Here is a 13,424-nt window from a genome sequence, read left to right as displayed (position 1 = left end):
TTTGGTGTTTCTACCTTTGTTCGGGGCGAGACTCTACGTTGGGTTCTTTTACACTTCTCTTTCATCATCCATATATATATATATATATATACGCCTGAGGCCAGGTTTTAGTTGAATGAGGAAGCCATTGTCACGGGATTCGTAACAATGAGATATCTGATCCTCGAAGCAGGGGATTTTGTAGTGCTTCGATCCTGTATAAGCCTTGTTTCCTATCAGAAGAGGCTACATAGAAAAACAGTTGAATGACTTCGCTCGAATATTATGAGTTCTTGAAGATTCTTCAGAGATCGGTCTCTGTTCTTACTGGTGATTGAATTGATTTGTTTTATTCTTAACAGATAAAGATGTTAGTTGTTCTATAAAGCTATATGAAAAAAGGGGAAAAACGGAATAGAGGCCCACCTGCAGTAGGTCCACTGTTGAAGTGGAGGGTTACCCGCTAATTTTCTAGTTCGGATTTGTGGATTTCGCATTTGTCGATTTCGCATTTGAATATACTGTACTATCCTTTTTGCGATTCCTTGTCATAGTTCTATTTACAATATAAAATTGATCAATTCCAGAAAAATATCAATATCTCCATAATTTACCTGGTTGGCAGATCCGATTGATCAAGTATTTGTGAACATCTCCACATAAAACGAGCAACGATCAACGTTCGGTGCAACAGACACTCCGTCGGCGCGGTGGAACTGTCTGTCACCGGAGTCGATTACATCATCCACCCCCAATCCATCATGTTTTATACATCACCGTTGGCCACAAAAGACAGCTATAGCTGGACATCTGCTTAATATCCTACTTTACCTGCTGATATGGCCGACCAACTCCCAAAGTCAATGGAGGCGCTGATCGGGGATCGATCGACTGTGGGCCGTCTTACTAATTATGCTCGAGGCAAATCATCTGGTGATGGAGTGAAGATCGCAACGATTCCCATTCCGGAGATATCAGACGATGAAGTTCTGGTTCAGGTAGTCTGTGTCGCACTCAACCCTACAGATTTCAAACATGTCGACATTGTCTCTCCACGAGGATCGATCATCGGCTGTGATTTTGCGGGGACTGTCGCGAAAGTTGGGAAGAAAGCATCCACAAGGTGGGCGGTTGGGGACCGGATAGCCGGTATGGTTCATGGTGGATTATACCCGGATCGTGGGTCATTCGCCCAATATCTCAAGGCGAATGGAGATCTGGCTTGGAAAGTTCCGCCTGAGGTTAGCGACGAGGAGGCGGCTACATTTGGAGTATCAGCAATTACGGCGATGCTAGCTTTGAACACGCGACTGGATGTTCCCTGGATTGATGGAAACAAGAATCAGGGTCAACAGGGGCGGGGGGATACGCCAATTCTAATATATTCCGGCGCGACAGCTGCAGGGATATACTCCATTCAGCTTGCCAAACTCGCGGGCTTGAAAGTCGTGGCAACCGCATCTCCACGCTCATTTGACCTGGTGAAAAGTTATGGGGCAGATGAAGTCTTCGATTATCGAGACGCGGAGTCTGTCGAAAAGATCGTTCAAGCCTATCCAAATCTGGACCGTGCAATGGACTGTTTCTCCGAAGGAAACTCGACTGAGTTCTGCGCCAAATGTGTCCAGAAAAACAAAGGAAAGGTGGTGACCTTACTGGACAATGGGAAATCGACTATCGACGGAGTGACAATTGAATTCATAATGGGATATACAGTCTTCGGATTGGAGTTTCAATGGCTTCCACCCTTTGGTCCAAAGTTTCCCAAGGTACCATCCGATACTGAAGCACTGCGTCGCTTTTATTCCACATTCCACGAAACATCTAAGCGGTTCAAGCCTCCACCGTTGAAGATCATTGATCCAGGATTACGAAATCTGACTAAAGGACTCGACATGCTTCGCCAGGGACAGGTGTCGGGGACAAAGTTAGTGGCGCACTTGACATAACACCGGAGATCATCCATGTTACCAAATATGTGCCGGTAGTATTCATTGCTAGATAATTGGATCTCAGACAGGATGACCTATTTTAAATAAAGTAAAAAAAATAAAAAAATAATGAGACTTGAATCTTATCAGACAATCGTGGGTATTCATAATCATTAGAACATACAACCATGTAGTGAATGGTGAGACGTATCAATGCCATACTCCTACATCAGCCCCAATATTCAACAAAGGCATTGATTGCTTTGAGAACTTGGAGAAGACAATTGATTGAGATTTTTTTTGTATTCGTAGAACTTGAGACAGAAGATCTTAAGATGTATTAACTTGCATTAAAACTCGAAGACAATACAGATCAAACAAAGGAGCATCTCAACACAAGACTATTTGTGAACCAATGATCTTTGAGCTACCTTAAAAAATACAATACTTTCTTTGTATTATTGTTCCAATCAATTACTTTATTCTCAAGTCTCATCGTAGAGATTTTAATCTCACAGAAGTATTATATAAGGCCTCGAAATGACCCTCAGTGAATCGACACTCACAACAACCCACTCACTGCAGCAAACAATCTCGATTCACTTCTACAAGCTAACTTACCTTCCACACTTCCCCCAACTCATTTCCAAACCAACTGACATCTCATACAGATAATCACAATGGCCAAAAATCAAGACACTCCACCACCCAGAGACCACTTTGCCAGAACCATCTTTGCCATGCGCATCGAGGACACCCTTCGCCGTATCGATGAAGTCCAGCCTATCCTTGTCGACATCAGCGAAACCATGCGCTACGATGAAGCTGCAGATATGCTTCACGCCATCGCCAATGAGATTCAAGCAACTCGAAATGTCATGTACGACCCTAATGCCAGCCCTTCACCCGCTGATATTAACATGGCCAACATCATGGTTGATCAACTTCGCCATCTGGCAGAGTACCTTCAGCTTCATATTGACAGCGGAATTCATGTCTCCACAAAACTCCATGACCTTGTGCGAGAAATTAGGAACAACCCGGAATTCGGTAACCCTCCTCCCCTACCAAGGGCCGGTTCCCAATTGATTGAATGAATATTGATGTGAATAGGTGAACCTTCTGGGATCTGTTTTCGTCGTCCTTGACGACCTTCCATGATACCCCATCGATTGGTAAGGTTTTGGGTATAACCCCCATGTGGAGATATTTGTCTTATTATAGGTACAGATTATCATCGAATAGCCCCGTGAATTGACGATGAATTGCATTATTTGAAACTTCTTCCTTATTGTAGCAAGAAAGAAACCGTGGTGTGAAATGATACTATCCAAGTAATAGTGTGAAATGTCACTATCCAAGTAATACTAGTAACCAACATTGGGAGCTCAAGGTCACATATGAGATTCTAAAAAATGTAGTAGATCATTGCTCTTATAAACAGAGTACTATGTGGGATATACTAGGAGTCGAGAGGTGCTCAATAGTCTGGCAGTAAGCCCAAGCTCTATAGTGAAGGAAAGAAGACAACATTGTAACCGCCCAGAACTCGCTAAATGCTAGGACCAAATGACACATAGAAAAGATGATAAAACAAAAATGCAAGTAAAAGAGGATCATGATTAAGGTGAAATCGTAACTGTAATAGGAGGGACTGCAATAGCTGGTGGCGTCTGCGGACGCTCGTGGCTCTCCTTGCGAACAGGCTCGGCTGGAGTGGGATTTTCCTCATCTTTGACACGGGTTGCAGTAGTATCGGAAGAATCTGACAACTCTTGGGTATCGTCGGGCTTATTGCCACGACGAGAGAAGACTCGACGGATCGAACGAGTCAAGGGACGGAACAGGGCTTTGATACCATGGGCAACAGTCTTGAGCCCCTTCATGATAGGTCGCAAGATGAACGTCATGGCAGAGACGACCGCATTAAAGACGATGCCGAAGTGCCGATCAGGTAGGATGCGTAGAACAACGGCCCAAGGCAAGCAGCCCAGTGCACAGATGATGCACACTGCCCAAAGGATGCCGCTCAGTCGAGTCACGCCGAAGGCTTCACCACCAACGTACACGATCATGACTTGACCGCCAACCATGATGGCATTGATACCAAGGAACCAATAATTTCGCAGCATGCCTTCGAAGATATTGAATTTATTGTCAAGGCGACGATTGTTGAACTCATTGAAGATCTGCATCCAAACAAATGCATTGAAGACCACCGTAGAGAGCTGTTTCGAGCGGTGGTCAAGGTCATTGTTATCCAGGTGAGCCCCGAGCAACTTGTCGCCGGCGAAGTAGAGCATGAATGTAACAGCGAGTTGGTAAACTGCCTGGCCAAGGATCATCTTCCACATTGTCAAAGTGAACAGCGAGGCACTCTTGGGCACAGGTTTACGGTCGAGAATTTTCTCTGTTGGAGCATCGGTTGCCCTGTATCTTGTTAGAAGGAAAAGGAAAAAGTAAAATATCGCACACGAAAAACTTACAAGGCTAAAGCGGCGAACGTATCCATGATGAGATTCACCCAGAGAAGTTGAACAGCGCTCAAGACACTGCTGTTCGAGCTGCTATAAACAGAAGAGACGAATGTCAACACCACAGCCGTGATGTTCACCGTGATCTGGAACTGCAAGAACTTGGCGACGGCGTCGTTGACAGCCCGTCCCCAAGAGATAGCGGTAACAATAGATCGGAAGTTATCGTCAAGCAAGATGATCGAGCTAGCTTCCTTAGCGACCTCCGTACCGGCAATGCCCATAGAAAAGCCGACGTCAGCGGTGCGAAGGGCTGGTCCATCGTTCGTACCATCACCGGTGACAGCAACAGTCTCGCCGAGAACTTTGAGGCGCTCAACTAAAATGCGCTTGTCCTCGGGGGAAGAACGTGCCAGGACTTGAAGGCGCGGGATCACGCTATCCATTTCCTCGTTCGATAGTTGTCGAAATTTGGGGCCCTCCATGACCAAGCCTTCTTCAGTCTTAATACCACAAGACGATGCAATAGCAGTGGCAGTTGCAATATTATCGCCAGTGACCATTTTCACCTGAACGCCCGCAGAGTGGCATTTCCGGATCGCATGAGGAACCTCAGGGCGTAGAGGATCCTGAATTCCCACGACTCCCACCCAGATCATATCCCGGAATATGCTGTCGAAATCGGCGGCCGAATTGTCATCTTCCAGTCTTTTGGCTTCTTTTGGAGGCCATGAAGCAAAGTCCTTATACACGATACCGATTGTGCGCAGAGAACCTTTCGCATATTGATCAATCGTTTCCAGAATGGTTTCTCTGTCCTGCCCCGACAATGACCCTGTGTGTATATCTTTCTCGCTCATATCGTCACCCATAATCTGCATATTGCAAGCGTCGAGCATAATTTCCGATGCACCTTTAACAAGAAGTCGGTACCCAAGGCTGGGATGACGGTAAACTACACCCATGCATTTGCGAGCAGAATCAAAGGGAATAAGCTGAACAATCTCAGCAGACCCACGTTCAGAAGCTAGGTCCATGCCGAGATAGTCTTGAGCAAGTTGAAGAAGTGCAACTTCAGTCTTGCTACCGACAAACTGTTTCCGGCCTTCTCGTTCTTCTTCGAAAGCAGTTGAGTTCAAAGCAACGCTCTTGACAAGAAGATCCCGAGCAGGCGCCGAGCATTGTTTGAAAAAGTCAGCCGTTGATTGGACATTCGAAACAGTGTCGCCTTCGTCTGGAGCTCTGAAACTCTTTTTTGTTCCCCAAGTACCAGCGACAACAGTCATTTTGTTTTGAGTTAGGGTTCCTGTCTTGTCCGAGCAGATCACGGTGGCATTCCCCATTGTTTCACATGCGCGTAGGACCCGGACGAGATTGTTTTCCTTCACCATACGAGTTGTAGCGAAAGCAAGTGCAAGAGTAACTGCTAGTGGAAGACCCTCTGCATAGAACTATTAGTAAAGAATATCAAAACCAGAAAAAGGGCACTTACCTGGAATAGCGACAACAATGACTGTCACAGCAACAATTAGAATATCGACAAATTCTTTTCCCTTCACCGCAGAGGGTGTATCAGGGTGATTTGGGAGATCGGCCACAAATCGGAACAAGAGAACTAAGAATAAGACAAGAGCGGCACTATCATAACAGTCAGTCAATCAAATCGTCTATTATATAATGGCTTGACAGTAATGCTTACCCTGAGCCAAGATAACCAATCCAGTCTGCAAGACGGCCCAACTTAACTTGAAGTGGTGTAGGATCGTTAGTAGCCTGTAACGACAACATAATTCGACCGTGGGATGAATAAGGCCCAACGCTAGTGACGACGTAGGTACCAACACCCTCAAGGACATTACTTCCAGAAATTAAAAACGGATCAATCTTTCTGGTCGCGGAGCCCTCAACAATCTGCTGCCAGACTTCATGACCATCCGTCTTCTTCATTTGATCGGATTCACCTGTTGCAGATGACTCGTCGCATTTCACGCCATGACCTGATACCAAAACGCCATCTGCGGGGATAGAGTCGCCAGGTTCTAGATGAAGAATATCGCCAACTAGAACATTGTGGATAGACATCTTCATAGATTTCCCGGAGCGGATCACTTTCACCTCGCGATCATTATTCTGTGATATGTTAGTGAGACGCCGAATATGATGCGGCCGGATATTGCATACCTTTTGGTTGAGCTTGGAGAATTGCCTTTCCTTTTGCCAATCATTGGCAGCCGTGACAACAGTGACAATGAGAATTGCTACACAAATAGCCACACCTTCTACCCAATCCACACCAGATCCTCCATCAACTGTCTCATAGATGCCCAAAGATAAAGAGACAATCGCGGCAATAGTCAAAAGTATGATGATTTTATCGTTGTATGCAATCCAAAAAAGCTTCAAGAAGCCAGTGGATTTTCGAGATGGTAGACGATTCTCTTTGAAAACACGAATGCGATCTTCGAATGGCGAACCTTCGCCAGTAGACATTGGTAATTGTATGGGGGTATTCTCTTCAATAGGCGGTTTGCTTATTGAAGGTCGCTTATTATATAATGGTGGTGTAACCTGCTGGAAATCAACTGTGCCCTCTAGTCGAACTTCATCGTTGGACAGACCCGCAGTCAGATCTGTCCGTAAGCCTCGCTCCAATCCCTGCAGACCACCGAGTGCATGGTAAGCGGCGAGAGATTTGGGGTTCTGCATCTTATTCAGCTGACCTGGCGAGAAAGCAAAGCGATTGTTCTCGATAAGGAAATCAGCCTCGTTTCGGGGATCTGGAGTCAGAGCCTCTGATAAAGGCACATCATCGTATAATACTTTATTTGTGTGTGAGGGATCGACTTCTGAATTAGTTCTAGATCTACCCGCATCCATTGTGGGTGCGGATGATGCGAATGACTCTGAGCGTGGACGTAGTGTGTCTCCATCTATTGACGAGGATGGTCGATGAGAGGCATTATGGACCATCAGACGGGCCGGATCTGGATGGCCAGGACTCCAGGCCATGTCTGGCGAAAGGGAAGTAGTAGGGGATGCAGGAGATATAGAAGATGTAGGTGATGCAGGAGACTGGGGTTGATCTGTCGGAGCAGACCATGAGGAAGATGCAATAGCAGGGGATATAAATAGAGAACGTTGCTTGAAAAACATTAGTATACCCGTCCAGTACGGCCTTTTAGGAGAACTTACCTCTCGACCCGAAGCATTAGGTGCAAGACCAGGACTTAACAACGAATTTTGTAGGGGGCCTTCGTTATTTGATGAAGAAGCCATGAAGGGCAGATTTCACCGATGCGATGATCGGTATGAGAATAGTACAATAATGATATAGTCTTGCGTGAAAAGTCCGGTTGAAAAAACCAGGGTGAGAGTCTTGCTGTTGTAGTCTCTCACAATGGGGCTGTGTTGATGCCCAGAACCGCCTCAACTGAGGTATCGTATGGTCACAGAAGGGGGGCTTTCAACTCGCTAAAGAAACAAGAAGATGCCAAGGTAAAAATCTGTTTATCCACAAGTTCACTCTGAATAGAGTATGCTAGACAGGTCTTGTACTGCTGATCAATATCCCCAGAGATCCCGAATCTGAGGTACTACCCTTCTTTAGCACAGCCCCAATAATCAACAAAAGGTCTGGGTAACCGTACCATGAAGTTCAGCGTAGGTGAGAATGTAGCTGGCAAAAGTGGCGAATGCAAGCTCAAACCTGGCAGGCGATGAGTATAAGATGAAAGATGAAGTAGTTGCAAGCGATCAGATATTCGGCACATGATAGCTCTAGTTACGCGCCGGTGCAGTATTCTTCACTTCGAGCGAAACGCCGTATGAACATCATGACTCCCCAGAAACATCTAGTTCCCAGTTCCGCCAAGTTAAATTGGTCCAATAAAGTCTGGATGTGACAATGTTTGGCTTACCGCCGTGACCCGGAGTGGAGTAGATATTTGACTGCGCCTCATTGCAATCATGCGCCTAGATCCAATGATAAAGCATTCCACCAAAATTCGCTCGAACCCTCCTTGTATCATATTGAAAGCACCGTCGGCGGTACGGAGTATAGGATGTGCCTCCTTGAATTTGACGTGAAATTCTCCAGAAAGGAGGGGTGAGTGAGCCCCTCGCGCCATCTGGCTGCTTTGTTTCGGGCCGTGACCGTGCAAGTAGTGACAATCGGGGCCAGATCGGTAGAAGCCTTCTGCGTCATGAAGAGCGAATCACCATGTATGGTGAACCATAGCCCTCCATTTGGGTTACGTTGATTGATACAAGCCATCAGGATTCATCTTCTACGAAACCACCGCAATGTTGTCTTGATTGAGTAAAGCTCATGCTGCTCCGATCTGGTCCGTTGCCACAGCTGAGCCACATCGAAAGTGGCACATGTGGCGGTGTTTGCTGCTCGAATCACGTGATGCATTTGCAAGCCCTAAACAGTGCAGGCAGCAGACCGGGGAAGCTGATGCTACCTAATTTACAGCCTCAAAAAGAACATTCCAGAGGAAAGCTACATACGTAACCTTTTCACTGCCCCTTTCAGGCTACTGTTACAGGAGATCGCCATTCAACAATTAATCGTTGACACCAGGCTTCAATTAATGATTACCTTAGATGGTGAGAATTGAGGGCTAAGAGCGGGCCTTACTAGTAGCAAGCTCAGGCTTTCCAAGCAATGAGACTGCTCGCTATTCCACCACATATTCTTGAAATTGTGAAGGTCTTTCCGAACATGGTGTTAATCCAGCTTATGTAGCATTTTCTGTCATCAAGATACATTATGAAGTCTTCCCAGAACAATACTCAACGGCAAGGGGCAAATATTGAACAATTTACAAACAACTTGAAAGTTTGACCGCACCCTAGAGCACAACGGCTATCAAATTTAGAAATATTGATCGTGCTGTCCCAAGCAGATAATGGTCATGAATGAGTAGACGCCGTCTATTTCCATCCATGGGTACCAAGTGTGCTGTAAAGCATTCAAGCTTCCTCTGGACTTCCCATCATGTACATAGGCGATAGAGGTTTCGAGATAGCCTCTTCTGGCTCCGTGAGCATGGGCCAATAGTGCTTATTGCGCTTGAAAATTTCAGAGGCAGAGTACAATGCCGCTTCAAGATTTTAGATTTTTCGTCAAGATGTTTACCGCGCATAATATCAGGGCGTGCAAAGAGATGGGCTCTTGCATCTGGATTTCCGGTTCTCGAGGAACGTCTCGGGGGTACAGTTCCCCGGACACCGGCGAGCTCGCTCATTCGATCGATTTCTTTCTGCAGTGAACATAGTGCGCCAACTTTTAGCGCAAGCTGAACTTTGAGAATCATTATGCAGATCTAAAAGGACAAATCCATGGTGCGTATACTCGAACCAAGGTAGTCTATATCCTCAAAGACATCTACGTTTTTGATATTGAGAAAACCTTCCATCTTGGTCCAGTTGTAATTGCGGCCTTCCCAGACCTTACCATATCATTTAGTAAAGTCATAGCATTCCTGTTCCTTCCCCAGGCGAAGTAAGATCCTTGGTATTGTCGCTCGAGCACCCATGTTGTCTCCTGGACATAGTCGCAACAACTCTTTACGATTGTCGTTCAGCCTGCAACGAGTCGATATGGCGCTCCCCTGAAGTGATTGTGGCCAATTTTGACAATGCATTCATATAGTGGCGTGTCTCTACTATTTTCCAGAATCGGCCAACATGGTTCTCGAAGGGATTGTCATTCTTGAAGTCAGGATGATCGATCAAGGCTTGTTTTCCCTTATCCACATCGTTCCTGGCACGTTTGATCTTGTTACAAATTCCTTTATGGTCTGTCAGTCTTGTGCCTGGTGTTCGCGTCTGCAATAGTGAAACATTTTGCATCCGGCGCAACAAAGTAGGTTCTCATTCTTATCACACAGTTTACACCCGGTAGGAGGTTCATGATGGACGGGGTTCTCCAGTGATTTTAATGTGATTTCGGGCTTGAAGCTGGGAACGTCGGCCGTATTGGAAGCAAACATTTTCGAAGTTCAGAAGTGATAAATTGAGATCAATCGAGTGTATGAAAAGGCAGGGTTGAAAGGAGCTTCTAGAAGGACTGTGGGGGAAGGTGACGATTCTGCCGACAGAAATATTTACGCTTTCCTTAGATTGGCTAAGCGAAAACATGGTGCCTTTACGCTCACACCAATTATATAAGCATTTCGTATCCATTTTGGATTTCCGTACAGCCACTACGGATTTTCACCGCCAAAGGGGATCTTCACCGCCTATTCATAGATCAGGAACCCTTAAAACGATGGACTGAGATGAGCTTCTTGATGAAGAGAATAATTTCATTGCTGCTATATTGTCTCATCAAGGACCATGTCGAAAGACAATTACTAGAAAGAAATGCTTTGAAGTTCTGTGAGGCACAAGAATCGTACATAGATCTTTAGATCCTTGTAGCGGAATATACAGTCAAGCCTTTTGACAAACGGGGCTCTTTGCTAATAGATCAGGAACGTGAAAAGATCGAGGGACTCAGACCCCACGCGGAGTTAGAATAACCTGAAGCTATTCAAAATTGGGGAAAGGAATTTTCTTTTTATTTCGGTCTATTTCGGCCCTTTAGAATTATCAAGGATCATACGAAGTACGGAGTCGTAAGCTCATCCTCCATGTACATCATGGCTGCTATCAAATCTGAATATTTATTATGACCTTTAAAATGAGGGCGAGAAAACAAGGGGTATCTAAATCAGACAATGAAGAGAGGAGGACAGGAAATGTGAGAACAGGGGAGTACACTTTTCAAAAAAAAAAAGAAAGGCACGCTGAGCCCAAAATGTTCGTAGAGTGCGACTTTTTGGGAGAAAGGCGAGTGGTGAAGAAGGCTGCAAAACAGCAAAAACCAAAATTGGGTTTGGAAAAAGAAAAAGACCAGCAACGTCATGATCTACTATGATCCGAATCATAGACTCGAAGGGAATGAATAAAGAAAATGCTGGCTAAGACACAAGGAATTCGAGACAAACTCCGTCTCTCACAACGTCAACTTTTGTTTCGTGACACGTTTTACCATATATAAGAATCGCGGCATTTGGTCTCACAGATCTAGACTCTCCGTGAAACGACTACCGCGACTATCGCGACTCCCATCATAGCTGGGAAGACTGCGCCCCAGTGCGTCTTTTCGAGGAGGAACCACTGGAATTGCACTCTGGGGTTGAGGAATAGAATGCGATGGATTCACGGTCATGGGAGAACCAAAAGCGACAGAGCTCGAGACGGGGAGGTTGACTTGCCTTGGTCGCGTTGGAGAGGAGTTCTCTTCAGCTTCACGTGTGACATTGGTATCGAGTGGCATGCCAAAGGGTGTTGCTGTTGGTGGCGCATGAGAAGGGGAAGAAAGAGGACCACCAGGAAAGGAAGGAGACAGGCCGATAAGAGAGTCAGGAATGGTTGGAGAATCACCAGTCGGCGCACCACCGAAACCATCACCTCCATGAGTAAGAACAGGGGCAATCTTGCGTCCAGATATCTTTTGAAAGCCTCGTTCACTTGGGGCCGAAGAGACAGTGCTCTCGGTTTTCGTACTCATTGTCGATTGGCGCCAGCGTTTCATGAAAGCGGGTGCAAGATAGGATGCATTGAAGAGAGGATCCTTGCTCGTTCTTCGTTCAGCAATTTCCCGTGCACCGGAGTCGGAAGATGGTAGGGCCTGAGTGCCCTTTTTCTGGAGGCTGCGCCGACGGAAGAAGAAAAGAATCAACAACAAAAGTAAAGCCACGCCCGCAACACTGCCCACAACACCACCCACGATTTTTGGTGTGGTATTGTCGTCAGCCGTGTCGGATCCAGACGAGGAATCTGGGTCGCTGCTATTCGTGGGCATCGATCCAATATTGCCTGAAACTGTACTAGTGTGACCAGAGCCACCGTACCAGTTCGATGAGCCCGATGAACTACTAGAGCTGCTGTAAGATGATGTCGTGGATGAGATAGAAGATGATGAAGAGGAGATATTCAAAATAGAAGTAGAAGTAGTGGGCACAGATGTAGTAGAATTGGAGACCAGAGGAATCGAAGAAGATCGTGTTGAGCTGATTACGGATGACACCTTTGGTGAGGAGGCAGCCGCCATCGACTTGGTCGTAGGCGAGATAGTCGGGGTCGTTGGTACTGTTGAATTAGCTGGATTCGTTGTTTGAGCGAGGGCCACTGCTGTAGGTAGAGCCGTAGGTGATGTTATCAACAACACAGGTTCCGAAGAGAATGCAGTTTCACCAGCTGACAGAGTGACAGCGCCGAAAGCCGGATCAGAGAGCGTCAGGGGGAAATCAATTCCTTCGGATTGCCAAAGAGTATTTGAGTTGGTGTCCACGATCTGCAGGACCGTTTCGACGACGACACTTTGAGTCGGCTCGGCTTCCTGTCGCTTTGACAGCACGATTTCATTTTCGGAGAAGTCTGATTTTCCTTTACAGTCTAACGGCTGTAGCGGGTCGCAGATCACGTCTGACTGTATGATATCGGCGGGAGGTGAGTTCTGGCTCGGGTCACCATCCGCCAGGACATTAGCTGAGCTGTTGTCGTCCTTGGAAGCCTCTTCGATCGCCTCTAAACGGCTTCTTGCTCGAAGGAGCCTGCTGACTCGAGTATCACGCCAATGGCCATGGTGAGCCATTGCGCAACGGGTCGGGTAAAAAGAAAAAGCGAACGGCCAAACAGCCAATGGTCGTAAATCCTCACAGAGGGTAGAGATGGGGTTGGAGTCCAATAATTAATGAACAAAGATTAAGCAATTCCTTTGATTTCCCCACCTCCAGTTGATTGATAGCACAAGAAAAGCAAAGATTGATTAAGCAGGATCTTGCTCGCGGAACTGGCAGATCAGATTGAATTGGCCGGAAGGCGAAAGGATTGTAGCGATCAATTCAAATGAATGGACCAAAGGGGTGGCAATAGTGTAAATGTAGTCGCAGACAGAATAAAATGGTAAAGAATGAATAGTATGCAAGTTTAGCAGCGATGTTTCGCAATGTCTGACAGGATCGTTCGATTAGTGATGCGTTCG

General features: G+C 46.2%; 5 protein-coding genes across 5 annotated transcripts; 2 read left to right on the top strand and 3 right to left on the bottom strand.

The window, feature by feature from the left end:
• Nucleotides 1-842: 842 nt before the first annotated feature.
• Nucleotides 843-1,928, top strand: N7469_004187 (zinc-binding alcohol dehydrogenase family protein; the record flags this gene model as incomplete). The annotated part of the gene is made up of 1 exon (XM_056643107.1): nt 843-1,928. One exon carries the CDS (start codon nt 843-845, stop codon nt 1,926-1,928), a length of 1,086 nt encoding a protein of 361 aa, XP_056502519.1.
• A 662-nt stretch (nt 1,929-2,590) lies between these two features.
• N7469_004186 (uncharacterized protein) lies at nt 2,591-3,007 on the top strand (the record flags this gene model as incomplete). The annotated part of the gene is made up of 1 exon (XM_056643106.1): nt 2,591-3,007. One exon carries the CDS (start codon nt 2,591-2,593, stop codon nt 3,005-3,007), a length of 417 nt encoding a protein of 138 aa, XP_056502518.1.
• Nucleotides 3,008-3,532: 525 nt separating this feature from the next.
• Nucleotides 3,533-7,660, bottom strand: pmcB (putative calcium-translocating P-type ATPase(PMCA-type); the record flags this gene model as incomplete). Its single annotated transcript, XM_056643105.1, has 5 exons — nt 3,533-4,340; nt 4,397-5,825; nt 5,877-6,022; nt 6,084-6,514; nt 6,566-7,660. The coding sequence occupies 5 exons, from the start codon at nt 7,658-7,660 to the stop codon at nt 3,533-3,535; spliced, it is 3,909 nt and encodes a 1,302-aa protein (XP_056502517.1).
• Nucleotides 7,661-9,361: 1,701 nt separating this feature from the next.
• N7469_004184 (uncharacterized protein) lies at nt 9,362-9,705 on the bottom strand (the record flags this gene model as incomplete). The annotated part of the gene is made up of 2 exons (XM_056643104.1): nt 9,362-9,492; nt 9,528-9,705. The coding sequence occupies 2 exons, from the start codon at nt 9,703-9,705 to the stop codon at nt 9,362-9,364; spliced, it is 309 nt and encodes a 102-aa protein (XP_056502516.1).
• Nucleotides 9,706-11,453: 1,748 nt separating this feature from the next.
• N7469_004183 (uncharacterized protein) lies at nt 11,454-13,034 on the bottom strand (the record flags this gene model as incomplete). The annotated part of the gene is made up of 1 exon (XM_056643103.1): nt 11,454-13,034. One exon carries the CDS (start codon nt 13,032-13,034, stop codon nt 11,454-11,456), a length of 1,581 nt encoding a protein of 526 aa, XP_056502515.1.
• Nucleotides 13,035-13,424: the final 390 nt, after the last annotated feature.

The sequence above is a fragment of the Penicillium citrinum genome (assembly GCF_028827155.1).
Source record: "Penicillium citrinum strain IBT 23319 chromosome Unknown utg000003l:1.0-4596430.0:1.0-4598250.0, whole genome shotgun sequence".
Taxonomy (NCBI): domain Eukaryota; kingdom Fungi; phylum Ascomycota; class Eurotiomycetes; order Eurotiales; family Aspergillaceae; genus Penicillium; species Penicillium citrinum.
Note: the sequence above shows the minus strand (reverse complement) of the source record. Positions and strands in the feature narration are given on the sequence as shown.